At 46.9% G+C, this 19879-nt stretch overlaps 1 protein-coding gene across 2 annotated transcripts in view; it reads right to left on the reverse strand.

Moving 5' to 3' along the window:
* Positions 1–550: 550 nt before the first annotated feature.
* Positions 551–19879, reverse strand: part of XYLT1 (xylosyltransferase 1) — a 192246-nt gene continuing 172917 nt past the window's right edge. The window contains exons 8-11 of one of the 2 annotated variants that reach the window (XM_075767887.1): positions 18891–19153; positions 15564–15759; positions 9379–9712; positions 551–1042 (exon numbers count right to left, since the gene is read on the reverse strand). In XM_075767887.1, coding sequence (XP_075624002.1) covers positions 720–1042; positions 9379–9712; positions 15564–15759; positions 18891–19153 — 1116 coding nt within the window. In that variant the 3' untranslated portion in view covers positions 551–719. The remainder of the gene's footprint in view (positions 1043–9378; positions 9713–15563; positions 15760–18890; positions 19154–19879) is intronic. The other variant, XM_075767886.1, reaches the window with a different exon arrangement.

Consider the following 19879-nt stretch of genomic DNA (forward strand, 5'->3'; position numbering starts at 1 on the left):
AGACTAATATAGCAGAGCACTGGTTCCATTTAGAGTTTATCATGAAATTAGTCTAAAAAATCTCTGAAAATCATCTGAAAGTTTCTGCTTTTGCTCGTCTTCTCTAAGACAACAACAGACACTAGCTGAGTCCAGAATTAATTGGCGTTATTAAAAAAACCCCCAAATGAGTGAGAGCGTACCACAATGATTTCACGTTTTGTGAGGTCACGCAGCCATACAGGCTCCAGCCTGCGGTAACCGACCTCCCCAGGAAGCCTAAGTAAAGGGAATTTTGCTGTGATTTATTCATGGTAGCAAAATAACGAAAGCCTATGAAACAGCAGAGGTACAGACAAATTTATTTTTAAAAAACACTTTTAGTAGCTGCTCCTTCACTGCCCTCTCCATGGCTTGCTGCCGCTGTGTCGGATCCCGCAGAGGCGGCGGGTGCGGCACGGCCGGGCGCGGGACACGGGAGCTGCAGCACTACGGGGGCTGCTGCTGGCAGAGCTGATGGAGAGGGCAGTGCCAAAGGCCTTGTCAGAACTTTTTTGTGTTTTTTTTTTTTTTTTTCTTTTTTTTTTCTTTTTTTTTTTTTTTTAAATGAATTATATTGCAATAAGTAACAAAAAAGTAAAATGTTCCCTTAGGTTTCTGAAATCTGGTGCGAGATTCACATACGAGCAAGGTTAAATTCCCTTTTAAAAAACCTATGCCGGAGGAGAGCGTACCGGGTGCTACCTCAAGCGACCGTCGGGTTTGACGGGGCCCAGCTCAGATTTGGGGTCCGGGCTGAGGGAGCTCCAGGCTGTCTGGGCGCAGCCCTGCATGACGGGGCAGGCCGTGGGGCCGGTGCTGCAGATGTCCACGGCTGACCAGATGCTGCTGACCAGAGAGTCCACCCAGGCTTCCAGCCGGGCGCCCACGAGCCCCGCGTTCCTCTTGGCCTGGTCCACACGGGCGGCACTGATGGGGATATTCAGGACGGGGTTCAAGCCCTGGAAGCTCTGCTCCATGTACGCGTTCTTTGGAGGCCCGCTGTGATACTTCATGGCTTCCTCTGGAAATGCAGAAATAAACCCCAAAGTTAGTGCATTAAAAAAACCGACCAAACCGTGAGGATCTAAGGGTACAGCAAACAAAAAGGCCCAAGTTAGTGGTGCGCTACAGTCCGTTTGGCAGCACCGAGGACACTCTGCACCCCGAGGACCGGCTGTGCTCAGCCCTTCAGCTCCTCGCGCTCACCACACTGCTCACCCTGCAAGCGCTGCGTTAGCACAGCGGAGCGCTCGGGCCGAAGGCAGCATCGTCCTTATTGTCGTCACGTGCAGCCGGCGTCCCCGGAGCTGCAGGACGCCCAGGACACGGAGCTGTTCGGCACAGCACACCAAAAGGGCAGGGCCAGCCCCACGGGCATCCCGGCTACGAGCTCCTGTCTGTGCCTGGAGCCCGGTGCACGCGCAGCTCCTTCTCGGGAAAGACCGGCTCTGCGGTCAGGAGGAGCTACCGTCGCCTCTCCCACCGCAGCAGCAGCCTGGGAGAGAAGCGCCGTGCGGCTGACGTTACCCCGGCACACACCCGGGGAAGGCAGCGCTTCGAAACTGGGAAACAGTTCAAGGACGCTGGGGGCGAGGAGGCTGCCGACCCCCCTCAGACCTTCAAGTGCTATCGTTGATTTGTCCAGGAGAAAGAGCCAACATCTCGGCCTGGTTTGTTTTTTTCCCTAAGCTGATGAACCATGCCCTGCTGTGGAAAAGTCACAACATTTATTAGCTCAATCTGCCTCCCAATATTGGGCGGTGCCTTTCCCGGCGCTGGAAGGACAACACCACGGCCTCGGACAGACCGGACCCCTAATGAAATCCGTGGAGCCCCAGCACCATCCTGGAAGCGCTCCAGTCTCGCTGGGAAAGCATTCTCTAATGACGATTGTATTTCAAGCTCTCGTGCCGAATAATGGATCAGAACCATTTCCTAATGACGCTTCCCTTTGCATTGCAGTTGCTTTCCTTACGGCAACTCTTCTGCCTCAGCAAAATGCGGTACGTTGCCCCAAATCTCTAATATTGCAGTAAAAATCATTCTCAGGCTGTGATAATGTCTGCAAAGACCTTGAACTGGACGCCCCGGGTCAGACCACCTTGTCTAAGGCTGCCTGACTTGTTCGGCTCCGAGAGCGGACCACGGTGCTGCTCATAAAATCAGAACGGGACCCTCCGGAACGCTCACGGCGTGCCTCTTGGGAGCAAATTTTCAACCGTTTCTTTCTGCTCTCAGCTGACTTCCCCAGCATCCTCGCTCGGGCAGCGCAGAGGATATGTTTCGCTCTGCCAACACACACACTGTCTAGAACAGAAAATGGGCCCATTCAGGGCGCTCCAGGCTAGGAACGCTCAGATAGCGTTCAGAGGCCAGGAATTACATATTCACAGCTACAATTCCTTCCACATGTCCTCGCTGCCTGCACCGCCGCCTGACACTGAGTCCTTTCTTCCACGCAGAGGACAGTATCTCGGGCACTGGCAATAAATCAGTACGTTTATTTAGAGGGAAAAGGGACATTTAATTGGAGCTTCGCTGTTACACTTGCAAAGTCTTTAATGCTAAATACTGTGCGAGTCCATTACTTCGGATCCCCAATTAAATTAGTTCAGCACATCCCCATCCCCATTATACATCACTTAACTGTTCCTGCATTCACCTAACCCCCTCTTTTTATTTTAAATGGTAGATATCCACAGTAACCTCTAGTCAAAATGAGTTTATTCTACGCACATGTGGCAGAAGTGTGCTCTGCCAGAGCACTGCAGTTTAAGAAACAGAACAAGTACACATGATTAAATTTCCTCCTTTGGAAGCAATTAAATATGGAAGACTGTTTGTCAACATATTAATTAAATAGGAACATTCTAAGTAAAAATCCCCAAACAAATAAGCGTTGGCATTACTAGCAGGATCATCTGATTGAAACAGGCAATTCAGAGAGCTCGTTGAATTAAAGCCTGTTGTGCATGTGTTTAGTGCATGGAACAAGAGAGACCTTTTTCCAGACAAGTAACGGGATGAAAGGGAACCTGCCCTTCTCTCTGGCTCAGCCTCACGCTTGTCCCAGGCTTCAGGACTCGGTGGGTTACCAGGACTGGAAGGAACGAATCCGAGAGGAACTGGAGGAGCCAGTGCTGGCGATGCAGTGGGAGATCCTCGTTTTCGCCGAGCCTGTGACCCTTGTTGTTTAAGATCAGTGGGGTGCTTTTACTAAAATAAGGGTGATAACCTCAGCATCTCCAACACATTTAAATGTCTCCACTCTGCTATTGCTGTAATTGTGTCAGATATGCTGTGCTTCTCCCACCAACGCACCGCTGCTCCCGCCTGCACCACTACACGACTGCGGAGCTCTGCTCCAGAGCCGGCTGCGCCGCAAGGGCTGGCAGGCAGGTACAACAGGCGCAGTTGGGACCGAAGAGAAACCTTTTTGAAAAGCGACACATAAATCCCAGCAGATAGGGAAAGAAAAGACTGCTGAGGACAAACCGCTATGTTTCTCAGCGTGTTAAGGGCTGCTGCTGCCCACAGTGAAAATGTACTTCTCCGGTGCGCGAGGCACGATGAAACCCTGACACGGTACTGGTAGGGATTGCTTGGCCCCACAGCAGCACGAGCACCCCAAGCGAGGTGTCTGCGTGTCTTGTAAAGGAAGAGCTGGGTAACAGCGACCTGAGCGCAGAGCTGCGCACACCAATCAATAAGAAATTCAGCAGGATTCAACGCAGACCCCTCTCCTGGAGCCTCCACGTCTTTGTTACAAAGTCTGCAAGAGAAAGGAAGGATGCTGCTGCTCCCCCAAGCCATGGCAGACGTGGGATATTCCTCTTTGCGTTACAGGCAAACCAGAGAGAATCGTGCCTATAACTTGCTGGGCTGGGACAGGAGGGGGCCAGTGCGGATCCCAAGCCCTGACATACCGTATAAAAGGAGGCTGGGCATGCTCTGGAAGCACTGACACTTCAGGCCTTGCTCGTGGAAAAGTAACGCAGAGGTTTGCCCCTATGCGATGTGTGTTTAGACCTTTAAATCTGTACAGTTAGAGCAACCAATTCAAAATCAGTTGAATTGCAGACATTAAGCCAGATTTGTTTTGCCAGCAAACACATCCAAACAGCCCTTTGACTTCAGGAGGATATGCATCAATGCAAAATATATTCCATTGACTGCAAACTGCAGCTTTAAAAAAAGAGTTATTTTTGTCCCCCATTTCTGTTTGCTCTTCACTCTGGGAGGGCACTTCGTTTCTCAACTGACTTAGTATAACTTCTTTGGACTAAACACACAGCCTTTGGTCAGCCGCACAGGCTGGGATTTCAGCATTTTTGTGTGGGTTTGTTCTTCATTTTGCAGAAAAAGCAAATGAGATTAGACAGAGAGTGGGCTAGGGAATGAAAAACGCGCTTACCTTGGTATACATTAAGGCGCTAGACCTGTGGCTTTTTTAGAGCAACCCAGAATGTACAGCTTTATTTCTTTACTTGAATTGTGTTGAAACCCTCTGGCAAAGAGGTAATTTTTTATTGACATTTTGTTTGTTTTCTCTTGCAGCAAACAAGACAGTGCTGCATTTGCTCACTGTGAAGCTAATCGACTCCTTGTCAACTGGATCTGAACTAAATTTCGAAGCAAATCCCTGTCTTTGGGGTTTTTCTCAGAATGACGATCCCAGGGCATGTCTACGCATCTGCAGCCACGCACTCGCCTGCTGCTATTACTGCGTTTATCAAGAACACGTCATGTTACCATCGGTTAATTTACAGAAATCACAGTGGTTCTGACACAAGTTGCCGCCCACTTTATAATCCGCATAGATGCAATTAGAATTGATTGAGCCAGTGCAAACAACCAACGGCAAAACAAAGGTTTCCCGGTATATATTTAATTAAGATGATCTATAAATATGGATTAGGTTAAAAGGCCTTTGAGATGCACGTGTGCATCGCAGCGTGCCTGCTGACGCTGTCACGCCTGTGAAGGAGGCGGCTGCAGCCAGGGGACACGGGGACCAGGAGCTGCGTTTCAGGCTCCCGGTCCCGCTGCGGAGCCGCAGAGATCAGCAGCCCCGTGCCCGGGGCGTGCCATCAAGGTACCGACCGAACATGAAGGGTCTCTCTCAAGGCCAAGAAGGAGGATGCTCTTCTTCACTGCCCTCCTTGTTTGAGGGAAGAAGGGGTTTATTTATTCGTTTACATATTTATTCTCAATCCAGCTTGAGGTTTGGGGCTTTTTCTGCCCCAGAAGCGAAGGTGCCCACTGGCTCGCAGTAACCTATTTAGCTTTAGTGAAACAGGTATGATATATTAAACGCATGACAACTCATTATCGTCACTCCAGCTGGGAGAGCGCTGTGGAAACTTTGCCATGAATATAAACTCAAATTCAAAAATGAAATTGCTTTGGCTTTTTCTCTGCCCCTCTCAGTGCCCCTGGGAGACGTGTGTGATCACGCTCGGCGTGACTGCTTCACGCGGACTCCGTAGAGCACGGAAGGGCGGGAGAGTGGGATGACGGGGATGCAGAGCCAACCTCTACTGAATCTGCTGTTTTCTTAGGAATTGAAATCTGCTAGGTAGCTTGGGTTATAGTCTGTGAACTGCTGGCTAAATGCTCTGAATTATACCTGTTGTTTGGCTCTGCCTCTGCAGTCCCTACGCAGGGGACCTGGGCGTTTGGTCTCGAGCCTCCGAACTGCCCTTCAATTGAGGCTGCCTGAAGCAGACAGCAAGAACCCCCCATTCCTGCCGATCATCGCTGCTAGTGACCTTCTACTGATCTCCTCCCTGCTTTGTCTCCTCCACATGTTACATTCCCTCTCCGACTTGGCACAGTTTAATCCTGGGGTGTCCTGCTGGTCCCTGGCAGCCCTCCCGGGTCCTTACAGTAAGCACGGAGTACTTGGCAATAACACACTCGGCCACACGGTGAGAAACTCAGGATTGCCATTTAGAAGAAGAATAAACCAGAATCTGGCTGTGCAGGATGTGGGGAGGAAGGACACCCTGGTGGAGCAAGTGAACCTGATTTCTCCAAATGATTTATCTCACAAATTCACTTAATTTTCCTTTTCTTTTCCTTTTTTCCTTTCTCCAACCAGGCAAACACTTGAAGGCACTCTCGAGCCAGAGGATCTGCTGAAGGCAGAGCTCATCAGTGACACAGCTCACACTAGAGAAAATACACACAGATTTGGATGACTGGACGGGGAAGAGGAGCAAGAAAGAATAACATCAGATTCTAGACTTTCCACTGAAATAGCTTTGGGAGCCTCATTTACAGCGGAAACACCCTCAACCTCCCAGCGTACTCAGTAATTCCATTTAAGAACTGACCTCTAACTCCTACAGACCCAGGTTTTGAAAAGGTCAATGAGTCTTTGTTTTTAAAACAATTTACATTCTGTCAGTTATGCGCATCTGGACACAATATCAAAGAAAACACCTGCTCTTGGTTTCCCCTTGTGGTTTTTCTTGCATGCACGGACTCTAGGCCAAAATTGATAAATAAATGGGAACAGAAAAGGAGTAAACTAGCCGCGTAGGCTGTTTTTATAAACTGCTAAACACAACGTCTTTGCTGGTAGCTGTCCCATGACTATTTTTTTATTTCGAATTGTAATCATGAACTTTGAGAGTCATGATACAGGAATGAACACGCTTCACTTTGATTATTCACAAAAGGAGCAAGTAGCTCCCTTCACGGTGCTGAGGAACCAAAAGCAACTTTCCCTCCTTGTGCCTGTGCGGCAGGGATGTGCAGATTTAGGATGATTTAGGAAATACAGTGATTGTTGTCAAGTTCATGCTCTCTTACAGCTACTAAGATTTTAGTGGCTGCTGTGCTGCTGCCGGATTTGTGCAAACGCTTTCTAGAACGACACAGACAGATTACCCCAAGCCCACAGTCAGGTTTTTATGTATGTAACCACGTGGACTCTGGCTCCTGCATCCGGAGTACGAGAGACGGAGGGGGCCAAATCATTATCGCGCAAATGACGTGCAAAGTGGTACGAAATGTATCAGTCATTCAGAAAGCTTCTGGAGTAGCAAATTACTTTCCAGGGTAATCTTTCTGGCAAGAGCAATAGCTTTTTTTCCCCCTCTTTTTTTTTTTTTTTTTGGGGGGGGGGCGGGGAGAGGGATTGAGGGTGGAAGTGAGGGAGAATGGTTGGAAGAGCAAAATTTTAAAGAAATCTTTAATAAAACATATTTCCCTCTTCTGCTGACAACTCCCGGCTAAGTTTGATGCATGTTTTATTTTCAGTGTTAAGACAAGACAAAAATACTACCCCTTCATTTTGGAAGACTTTTAGCAGCTTTTGCATTGTTTACAACAGTAACATAAATTGTTCTTTTAGAAGTTCTAATTCTTCTGTCATATTCTCACAATGCCTTTATTTGGCAGGGAAAAATATATTTAAATAATAAAGTGGTGACAAACTGACAAAAGCTGGAAATCAAAGCTAAATGACAATTGCCTGCACAGAGCACAATGGTGTCACTGAGATAGAAAGCTTTAAAAACCCCAAACACCAGGAATTTGCATTGTAAATATAATTCTAGCTACAGTGGAGTGTCACTATCTGCCCCTGTAATTAATTTTCTTCTTTGCCTTCATGCCTCAAACATCTGGAGATTATACATCACATCATCAGTAGCAAATCCCTCTGGAGGCTTTTTTCCTAGATAATATTGTTCCCAAGCTTTATATTTCATTCCTGTAATAGATCCTAGTTACCATATGAATGAACAGGGCTCCTCAACAAAAAATACGAGCCAGATCTTCTCCCGGTGTATCAATGGGCAATACGGAGTAAGTCCGTAATTTCAGTGGAATTATTCCGGATTCAGAGTTCGGACCAAGGGGAGTTTTGCCTTTACACCATGAAGCGCAGGCTCACGGCTGAAGCCTGCGACACGCTTAACTGTCCACAGGGCGCTCACGTTCCAGGGAAAAGCAGCAAGGTTGCTAGCTACATGCCACATTTCCCATCCCATTTCTGCCTTAACTGTTAAATTAGCAAAGAACATGGAATTCATTAATTTCCAGGAGGCGAGTCAGTAACAGCTGCGTTCAGAAGTAGGTTGCCTCAAACTTTACAAATGTATTCCTTCCACACATGGTGTTTCTTCACAATTTATCATTGCCTATTAGCTAATAACAGCACCAGGTTGTTGCTGGTTTGGTTTCTGCTTAAGAAACGATGCCACCAAATGTTAGAAGAAGAAATCAGTACGTTCGCACTTCTGCTGAGAGATGTGTGGAATCAAGCTCCTGTTGAGCAAGATAAGGGCTGCATTAGCTCCCAGCGGTTGGCGGTGGTGTTTGCATTACAGAAGCAGCACGGTATGCTGGAAGGTAAATGCCTGACTCAGTTTATTTGCTGCCTTGTCAGGAAGAAGAACTTCTGAAAACTTAACAGGATCATTCATGTATCTAGCATCTTTAAGATGTCTAAAGTTATGAATATTAATACTGGGCAGATGGAAGCACTTGAGCACGTTAAGAAGAATGGTAAAGATATTCACAGCAACAAACTCGGTTTGATCTTAGTGAGTAAGAAAACAGGTGTGGCTACAAAACGCTCCATCTTCGCCCAGCCCAGCGTCCGCGGCACCGGCTGAAGACCCGAGCACGCGAGCAATGCCTGCGCCAGTGCCAACAGCAGACACTGCAGCCCGGGCACGACCTCTGGGTTTGGATGGCTCAGGGCTGCTGCGGCAGGGAAGAAATCGGCCGCTTTCTAAAAAAATGTCAGTGTGAGTCTGACAGCGTACTTACCGGGATCAGCGTATCCGCAGATCTTTCTGTAACACAGCTGCTTGGCAGGTCCTGAGCAGGTTTTGGCAGGTATCAGGCAAGAGTGAATGCCTGGACCTGACAATACGCCAGGTGAGCTCTGGCCTAGGGTAATTTTGTCTAATTCGGCATTTTGTGTATTAATGCTCGTATCGTTAAACACACAGGCTTTGTCAAGTTCAAACATCTGTAACTCTTTATGAGCAAATGTGAATGAAAAGAGGCAGAGAAAGGTCCATTTTTCTTTCTATTTCTAAATGATGGCTTTTACAAGAGCTGTTAGATTACTGAGAGTCTGAAGTTTCTCCGGATTCCAAACTGTGCATATTTTAAAGATATAAATAGCCTTTTGTTCAAAGTGGCTGTGTTTTACGGACTGGATACAGACACTTCTGCTTGTCTTAGTGCAACAATTTCTTCTGATTTAGTATCTACAAAATTCCTTTCTTTTCTCCTTTTCCAATACAGTGCTACCTAATTTTTAACAGCAGCATTTACAGTGAATACAGACAAAATAACTGCATTATTCCTGTACCAAATAATAAGACTTACCTTGTTTGATAGGCTGCCGATTAGAGAAGGTGAGAGGAGTAACAAGGAATTTGGTTTCAGCTACCTGTACCCAGTGGTGCAGAATTTTTATTGTCCAGACACCGGGTCGCAGGGGCAAATTCAAAGGTGGTTTGTAGTGAGTAAATTCGGCACTGGATTCGATCAGAATATCATACGTTGCTGCAATTACATTAACAGGATCCACCCAAATGACAGTAACGGTGACGTTGGGGCCTTTTCCCCATTTCTGCATGCCCACTGGCTCGTCTGTCGGGCCGAGGAGTCCTCCAAAATTCCGGAAAAGCCTTTCCTTGGCGTCCCATTCGGTCCCAATCTGAAATTGAAGACCACATTGCTGCTACCATCATCTCCATAAGTATCTAAGACCCTTAAGTCAAATAAGGGCTCTCGAGACACACAAATCATATTTCATGACATGAATTATGCATACATATAAAGGCTGATGGTAACACAACCTAAGATCATCATGTGTACACAAATTGTGAGACAACCTTGAATGCTAGGCTTGGTTTTTTGGTCCAGTTGTCTACTTAGAAGGGTTTTCTTTACATTAAGAGTGACATAACAGGCTATAGCAGCTCTCCTTTTCCTCCACATGGAAGCAGCCAATAAAGCCTGAACACAGACTACGCATAGAAAAAAATATGACCCATCATCTCCTGGGTCATGAAAACGTACGATGCGTTTGAGAGACGGGCCCTGCGGTAGGGACCTCCCGAGTTGCTGCTAAGGGCAGGGCAGAGCCTTTGGCTGACGTCAGGACAAGTCACGCCAGGTCTGTTCTGCAACCTGTCCGTGAGGTGCCGTCTCCTCGCACTCCTGCCTGACGTGGGCAGCTACTTCTGGTAAACTCTTTTCTAACCGTCTTAACAGTGAGATTGGTTTTTATTTATTCACTAACTAACAGGAAAGCAGCTGAATCACAATCTAGTGTAAATATTTAATAGACCTTTCTTTTTCCTAGCAGCTTTCGTATTGCACTGCTCTTTATATGAATTTTAATGGTTCACCCATAACCCACGGGATGATACACACTTACAAGCTGTTGCCATTAACACTTGTACACTACTGAAAATAAGCATCTCTAAACAGACAGCATGAAAATGTAGTAACTGGCGTTCTCAGGCCAACTGAAAGACATCTTACTACCCCAGCACTAAATCCAGCATGCGTTTATGAGGCTGAGCATTAACGAACCACTTCCATCAATTCTTAAGAAGACAACCTGGTGGACCACAGCTGCTTTTGGAGGAAGTGCCCACCTTGCTTGTCCCATGAGATCCTGTTCCCGTGATCTCAAATAAAAGTGATCAATATCAAACACAAAAAGATGTGAGGGACCCCATTTGAAGAGAAGAACAGGAGAACGCCTCGGTTCCTTTTGGCAAGCAGACATCTGGTGTCAGTTCTTGGAGAGACATACAGATGTTTTGGCCAGCCCAGTACTGAAACCCCTCATAGTCCTTCAGGTCTTTTTGGGCCATAATCTCCAAACAAACAGTGTAGATGACCCAAGGGTTGATTTGTTCCCTATACAGAAGCCGTGGGATTCTTTCAAGCGGTCTCTGGAGGACCGTGCCCACACAGACAGGATCCCCTCTGTTGGCATACGCGGATATTGAAGATTTCCCCAACACAGAACTGTCCTTGTCCCTAATCTTCACCTCACGAGGGCACGGTCAGAACCTGCTTTCCTGAAAGCATAACAAATAATTTTAGCTCGTTTGCTTCAGAGGTATTTTTTCTAGATTTAATCTCATTTGATGAGAATAAGTGGTTCCAATATAATGCCCAAATCCCCCCAAATCCATAAAACGTACCAATTACCTGATGCCTACTACCACTGATACCTGTGCTGGAACCTGTCCAGTCCCCAATCCCTCCTAAATAAATCACTGTGGCTGGCGGACAAATTACAGGAGGACCGAAAGCAAAAAGCTACAAGACCAGTGGAATAAAAACCTAAATCCATCTGTCATCATCCAAATTCCTCGTACCGGACTATGACACTGCAAAATATGAGACAAAATGAGCCTTCCACTACTCTGCAATCAACACAGCGGAATCGCTGGTGTTTCAGAGCTATCTCACCTAGCACACCAGCTAATCAAACCAGACAGCGTAGCCCAGATATCAGACCCAAGCATCGACTGCCTCGAGGAGCTGTCAGCGCATACTCTCCTGACAAGACTGACTGAATATGTATGGAAATAAGCTAAGAAAGAAAATTTCCTGACCAGATCTTATTATCTACTCTGCCAGCCTTCGCTGAGTGTGGCCATGTCACACCTACCAGAGCTCAAGAGACCTGGAAACAATAAAGCCACAGCATCTGAAACAAATCTGCACCCTCTTGGGCAAAGAAAACCCTGCAAGGAAACTCTTTCCACCACATTCAATATTTCTTACTAAGAACTGCTCAAAGCAAGTTTACGTCATCCTCAAATAATTAACATTCATCCCTGACATACAACTATTTTGCCCTCTTTAGTCCCTCGTCCCTGGGAAGAGAAATGAGAAAGTCACAATCCCCGTGCTCCAACCTCCAGGTGACATTGCTCAACAGCCAGGGTGCACAAAGGATGCTGAGATGTGCTCCTATGCGCAAAGGTTTCATAGAGTAGAATAGAAGAGTGAAGATTGCTTTTGGGGAAAAACTGTAACAAAATCGTTGACTGGTCGTTAAGCTTTGTGCAGGCACGTTATTGGGTTCTCTGATGTAAAGCCATAGTTACAGCCAAAGGGCAGGAGAAGGGGGGGGAGGAAGGGACAATTCTCGTGCTGGCGGCAGTCGCTCCCCAGGAGAGCCTGTCACAACTCCACGGTCAGGGTGTGCAGGTCCCTGGAAACAACAGCACAAAACCAAGGAGGAAACACTGCCACAGAGCAGGCCCTCAGCACCACAACGGCGAGGCCCCCGCGCACCCCGAGGACAAGGTGTGACCCCAGCTGCGCAGGGAGCTGCACGCATCTCTTCACGGGATCTGCCCCGATGTCCGTTTCCCAGCCGCGGGACAGACCTTCCCATGCCGCGCAGCTTACAGTACCAGCTGGTTTGAGAAGCACGGTATTTTAAAGGGAATGTTACCTAAAGCACTAGTCAGAGGTTTATACCTCTTCCCTTGAACTCTACCAGCTGAGTTCCAGTACTGAGTTGTCCGATTCAAAGGCCAAGCGATACTACAGTCCTATAATATTTTTCATAGCCCCTTAAAACACTGTAAGTAGGCTTTCACTTTCAAATGGCATACACAAAGTATGGGATGGAATCAAGCAGTAATGAATATCTGATAAATTATGAAGGGATGTGGCACAAAAACTGACATTTTCCACATCATTATTTTAATCACCATGATTTTGAGCTTCAAGAGCTGGCACTGTGTGCGGGGTACGTTTGGGAAGCTGGAACTCTCTCATTGGCTTAAAACTCCTGTTTCTATCTCTGTTCAGTCCTGAGATAAAATTTTCCCAAGATAAATTATGCCTTGATTATGGGTTTGTGTCTCATTGCTCACCACAAACAGGACCATTAGGTTCACACAATGCACACTAATTGCCTGCCACCTAGTTTATTTTATTCTCTGTGATGAATCACAAGTCTTAACAAGACCAGAAATGAACTTAGTGTTCAACTGATATACGCTGAGCTGAGACTTCTAGTACTGTGCGGCAAATCAGTCCTCAGCCCTCCACGTAAAAGTTGTCGCGCACCCGGGCTGGTGGGATACACACAGCCTGTCTGAGGAGGCGTGGGAGTTGGGAAATCGTCTCTCTTGGATTTCCTGAGTTTATTTTACTTCACACAGCCCAAGACTGAGCACAGAAGCCGTGTGCCGTCGCAACGCTATCATTAACCCCGTTAGGCAGCCCAGCCGGCTGAGGTTTTCCCATTTGTCTTTACACGGCGTACGGTGAATGTGCTGCTCGGGACACAAAGCCTGAGAAGCCCCGGGAAGGAGCAGAGGGCAGGAAGGGCCGACTGGGGAGATCCCCTCGTCTGCCCTCCAATTTTGGTTGTGCATCAGAGTCACAAATACACCGGGAGCACGTTCAACGCGGCGTATCTGTGCTCTTCCCGTCGGTCCCGTTGGGCTGAGCTGGGAGAGGGAGGAAAGCTCTCAGCTAAAAACGGCCCATTCAGTTTAAATTTCACCAGATCAGTTGTTGAAAAAACAGCAGTTACATGTCCCAGTAAGCACAGATCTTAAGTTTCTTTTCTGGTGCTTAACCTGCGAACATTGATGCCCTCGCCTTAGCTGAACTGCTGAGTTTGTTTTACACTTGCTGGACTTTGACAAAGAAGTGCCATTTTAATAAGCAGCAGCAGATCCGAGGCTTTCCAGCTGAAGCTGAAGAGGTTAATGCTGGATTTACACCAGGGTATCTGAGAGAATAATTTGGCTCAGAGGCAGAGATGCCTGCAGGCCAAGGGAAGGCAGAAAGTAAAATAAACAATTAAGAAATGATTAAATGATTTAGTTTGTACCTCCTGGTCTTTTAAAATATGAATCATCTATGAAAGGAGAGGACAATTAAAGAGTTTAGGTGAGAAAAATTAATGAAAACAAGCAAGCAGCCACTAAAACTCTTTTTGCGTCTTTCCAATAGAAGAAAACATTTCCTTAGCCTGTAAAAAAGCTCACCAGCGATTAAATCCTTCCCATGCTTTGCACTCGCACGGCCTCACTGCAGCAGCAGTTCCTGCAGGGCTGCTTACGGACCAGCCGCGGTCTATGAGGCCGTGAAGGGCGGCTCATTAGTCCCGTGGGATCCGGGGATCCTCCCCGCCGAGCGACACGCTCCGCAGAGCTGCGGGCACAGCGCAGCACCGCGTGCCACCGCTTCCCACGGCAGGGGAGGCCGACGCTGGGCACTGCTGCTCCGGGACGTCTCTCCATCAGGCTCGCGGTTGCTGCAGGGCTCGTTTTGGGGAAAAAAGGGTTTGGATCCAATGCACTGGGGCCAGGGGGCACCCGGCAAGGGGCCAGGGAGTAAATTCTGGTCCGAGGTTTGTTTCCTCCCTACAGCTGAGGTGAAGTCAGATGCATTCTTTCTACAGATTTTCATTTGAGTTCTAGAACGCTAAGATCAATGTACTTATTTTCACCACGCAATTAGAAAAAACACTTCCTGCTGCCAGCCTGGTTGCTTTCAAAAGATGGACCCAGAGCAGGCATCAGGCTGAAAGTGAGATTAAAAGTACCAAATAAACAGCAGAAATACTCCTACAAATCACAAGAATTAAAGCTTGTATCACCATTTATCACTGCACGCAATGGCAAGCCTACCATCGGACACATTGATAAATGGAGCACACTTTCCATCCATCTCTTTAATGGCACATTAGTGTCGTGGATTTGCCATGCACACCAAAACACTGAATCCTACCTAGGCATTTCTTAATTGCCCAAGAAGATGGTAATTTATGGACTTGGCCATAATGACTGGAACACATTTGTTCAATCAATTTCATACCTTAATTGAAATTTGTGGCTTAACAAGAAAAATCATGAAATTAACTGCTCAGACAGTTGCATCTTTAAAACAGAACACAGATGTCAGGTTCTGTTAGCGGTCAAATTTCCTAATATATTTTAGAGTACGTTTTTTACACTCTGTGTCAGATCCTGAGACAAATTCCTAGAAGAAATAACAGGATTTGTGGGAAATATCAGCCACCGCTGTGATAATTTTCTCTTTTGTGCTACAGCATCAATATTCTGCTCACATGTGGCATCGGTGCCTGACTATCACTAATTTTATGAGGGTTTTTTCCAGCATACTCTTGAGAGGAACGCTTACCACATCTCTGCTCACATCTGGAGCTGTAGAAACATGGCATTTTTCCCAGGTATCTCTCACAGCACTCACAACAATCAGAATCACAAAACTTTTAAGTTACTGAGCCCCTTTTACACCAGTCAATGCCGTCAGTTCTTAAAGCAGGAGGGAGCGAGGACGCTCAGTGTAACGTAAGAAGTGAGGGCTCACCACAGATCTGAACTGGAAGGGCTATCTCCTTCGATGAAGAGGATGTGCATTATGCTAGAGAGCCACTCTCACCTAAAAATTACATGGAAATACAGTTTCCAAAGGCTGCTGCATTAGTACGCAATCTCTCCAGAGGCTCGTGACATTCTTCACGGGTGGCTGTGAACACTTACCTCTGAGAACTGCAACCTTCCAAAATCGCTTGGTGGACTCGCGATCTTAAAGACTTTCTTTGGCATCACCCACGTTTCCAAAGTTTCTAGTTTACTGACAGCCAGGTTGGTCGCGTGGTGTCTGATTAGGAAGCCTTGGAAGCGGTCAGCAAGGAAGTAAAGGTGGACGGAAATTGGATGGCCCATGGGGTAGTATCTGCAAAACAGCACACGCACAGGCTCATCAGCCACACAAGACAGACATGAAATCTCCATTTACTTGGAGCTAATAGCTTAAGAAGCATTCATTTCAACTAGAAAATTCACCACTGTACATTAAGAGATTCCAAATGTGTTCATGACTCATTATCAAATATTCTTAGGCTGTTCCGATTACCCTGAAACATAAAAAATGTTACTAAGAATATATGCTCATTTAGAACATATTCATAGCTTTAAGCTCTTTAGGACATACCCCTGCGTGCCAGAAAATTCCCTTCCCATACTACCTCTTCTGGGTAAAAAGTAATTTTAGGAAATAAACTTCACACTCCCTAAAGACTTGAGGTTGCTTTTGCCGTGGATTTTTTACTACTAATTAAAAATAAACTAAATAAGGTCAAACAAACAGGAAAAACCTCTCATCAGGAGGTTTGGAAGCCTTCAGTTACAGTTCAGATTTAAAGACATTGTAGTCATGGTTTCAGATAATTAAAATTTATGGTCAATTGTCTGCTATAGTCTCAGAAACATCTGTAATGATGTTTGTGTACATATGGATGCATAAATAATTAAAACCAGGTTATTCGTAGCTCTGAAATCAAGTATATTGCTACTTTACAGCACTGACATTAACTGTGAAACAAGTGTGTTTGCAATGTATTTAAAACCAACCAGTATCACACCTTCCCAGTCCCGCGAGCTCCGTCTGACTCCTCAGGCTGGATATTACATCCCAAGACTAAGCACTAAGAGGAGCGAACCAAGAAGGACCTGCCATGACATGAAAGCAGCACCACCCAGAAGGAAGTCTCTAGAGCTTGAGAAATAAATGTAGCAAGACAGGGCCAGCACCGAGGGACCGAGCAAAACCACAGCACAGCTACGCAGCCAGCACCGGCAACAATCTGACTTCTGTTCGAGAACTACAGCCTCCTGTTTTATATGTGTGCAGCAGCAAATATTTACAATGTCCTTGAAATAGTCTGAGTAAATTGTCTCTTGGCAGTAGTGAGTAAAAATGCCTAGAGATGGAGAGAAATAAATTAAATCTCAATCACACATTAACGTTGCTTCCACTGAAGATGCTGCCATGCAATCGGATTTGGTACCAGGCAGGCTGCAGGGAGCACGGCTCTCTGGGGCTGGGGGCTAGCCCTCGTTAGAAAAGCGTGCGAGGCAGCTCCTCTCATTAACGTCCCCTGGGCCGCGGCGGGTGGCAGCACGGGATTGACTCCAAATGTGATCTGAAGCGGCCGAGGCTTTCCCGGCAGTGCCTGCGGCAGCGTGAAATGAGCCGGGGTGGTGACTGCAGCACCCGCTGCCTTGGTGCTGCTGTCGGCCCTAGCAGCAAAGGGAACACTGTCGAGGTGCTCAGCCCAAATGTACCCCGGCCAACAGAGACATGCAAAACCAGGAGAGGCCAAGAGGAAGTGGGTATATCCATATATATCCATGCATCTAGAAAGACAACACAGTATCAAGAGAGGAGAGATGTGAATCATAAACCTGAGGATTATGCACCTTTCTGTGATTTACATTGGACACTGACTCACAGTATTTTGAGGGGGGTCAGGGAGGCAGGAAAACGAAGCCTCCACTCCATATCCCTGGTTGCAATTCCTGCCCGCACTGTTTGGTGAGGCTCCAGCCTACCGTAAAGGAGCCATGCGTTATCCCGGAGACAGCTGCAATCGGCGGTGGATGACATGGCTTCCCTATCTATAATCTGAGCAAGCTTGAAAAGCACCTTGAGTTCCTGCGCAATGAAAAGCTCCCCAGAAATGAGACTGATTATTGATATAAATCATCATCAGAACACTGGCCAAAGGAATAAGCACAAAAGTAATTGTCAAATTATTTCAGTACTGGTTATACATAGCTCCCATCCTCTCTGCTGGCTTCACTCTGCAGGACAAATGACCCAGGACTTCTTTAGGTCTGCCTTTATTTCACAGAAGGAAGGCATGCTACTAGTGATTATTTCTATCTAATTGTTATTGATCTTTTATTGCTTTGCACCGGTAACCTTTACTGGCAAAGCTGTAATGGGAATCTGGATCACTTATTGCCACATCTTTCTAAATGGGACATTGCTCAGCACTTCCGTGACTATATAGGAAGGTCAAGGCGCATTCGGTTCCCTCTCGAGAACAGAAGAGGAGCAAAATCCGTTCATCAAAGCACAAGGAGTATCTTCAGTATTTGCTGACTTAGGCTGAATGTGTTTTCTATTAGGACAAAAAAAAAAGACAGGGTCCAAAAAATACATTCTGAAGAAGGAATTAAGAGACTGTAAAATAAGACTTTAAAAGATGAACCCTCTCTGCTTTGAACGTAAACAGCTTCAGATATGTTTGCAAGCAGCAAACATCTACCACGAAGAGAGCCTTTTCTGTGGAAGTCTCCAGGAATTCTTCCTTCAAATCCCTTTTTGACTGAGTTCTTGTTAGGCTTATAGGTGAAAAAGGAATCTAGAATATAGGGGGGGTTCCCTTTAAAGAAGGACCTTTATTTGCTCTCTCTCTATATATATTTATACTTACATAACATTTTATTTATCTGATGCTAATGAATTCTACCAGTTGCAACACTTCTGGCACAGAGAGCTGTACCAAGCAGGCAAACTGAGCCCGAGCAAGTAGTGCTCTGTACTCCACGTATGCACCCAGGGGAACAAACAAGCAAGGACCATTAACCTGCCGGCGTTCAGATTAGTGCTGAAACCCTGTCCTCTGCTTTTGGTAAGCATTACAGAGGTGAACATGACCTCTGCTGCAATCACACGGAGCGTTTAGGAGCTGTGGGTATATAATACACTTGCTGAAATTAATCAAGAGAACGCGGCAGTGGGGTAGCACTGCCTAACTGGATCCTGTCGGTCTTCATCAGGCTGGAGAGGAGCTCCTTAAAAGTGCAGCAAACAGGTCACAGAATGTCAACCCTGAATAACCAATGCTTTATCATGGGCTTAAATACTCCTGGAAATAAGCGCTGTACACTTGCAGCTGCCCGGCCCTGTTTGTGACGGCAGGCTCCAGCCAGCACAGCCAAGCAGACGACCGGCGCTCGGCAGTCCGTCCCCGTCCCCTCAAACACCCAGGGAAAGACAGACGGGCTCAGACTAACCGGCAGCTGTTGTCTCCAGCAGCGTGGAACGACGTCTCGGCTCTCCGCAGGCCCAAGCGGGAGAAGGCATGGTACATGGTGAGGGCGACGTCGCTGAGGGTGTGCACGCCATCAGGCTCATCGTACACGTTCTCCCAGTACGACCGGAGGCCGGGTGTGCCAGCTGGGTAGTTGCCGTACAAGTAGTAGTCCAACTGGCCAATTATCTCTTGATTCACTACGGCTTCAAATTTGCGGGCAAAGAAAGTTGGCCTGGCAGTCTGCTGTGGTGATACGAAAGGAAAAAACACTGGAGTGAGTTCCCGTTTTCAGCCGTGACACTTTGTCCTAAGCAATGGGTTGGAGTTGAGGACATCAACTGGTTCTCCCCAGGGGCAAAGGTGACTTAAAAGGTCACCTTTGTGACCATTGATCATTAAGACTGTCATTAAGATTCAGGTAAAACCAACATAATTACTCAACGAAAATGTGTCAATCCCTCCGTGTCACCAGCCACCCCTCCCTGCCTTGCTCTGGAAGGGTCTCCAAGTGCCGATGGGGTGGGGAACGCTCTCCAAACCACCGCGTCAGCCTGGAGTCGGCACAGTGCTGGCATGTGCTGTTGGTGGCCAGGCTGGGAGCAAAGCGTCCCTGGCACAGGGCTCAGAAGAGGCAGAGCAGCATTTTGCGTGTACGGATTTGCTTCTGCGAGGTGGTAAGAGGACTCTGGGAGAGGTGCCATCTGTGGCTGAGGTTTCTCAGCCTCTGACCAGTGCCGTACAGATTTTTTTGCTCTCCACTTGACACAATCTTGGGTATGTTACCGGTCTGTATGCTACTTGACTACCATTACCTTTTAAGAAGCCTTTGTTTTGCCTTGCTCATATTTGAGCATGGGTTATGAGGTGCCGAGGAGTTCAAAAGTGCCCCAGATGGTTGAAAAATTCTTTTGAGGATGCTCAGTTTTACTCTGAGTCGGCACATACTGGGGGCTCTCTGATCTCCTCCGC

Source organism: Balearica regulorum, chromosome 15 (assembly GCF_011004875.1).
Source record: "Balearica regulorum gibbericeps isolate bBalReg1 chromosome 15, bBalReg1.pri, whole genome shotgun sequence".
NCBI lineage: Eukaryota > Metazoa > Chordata > Aves > Gruiformes > Gruidae > Balearica > Balearica regulorum.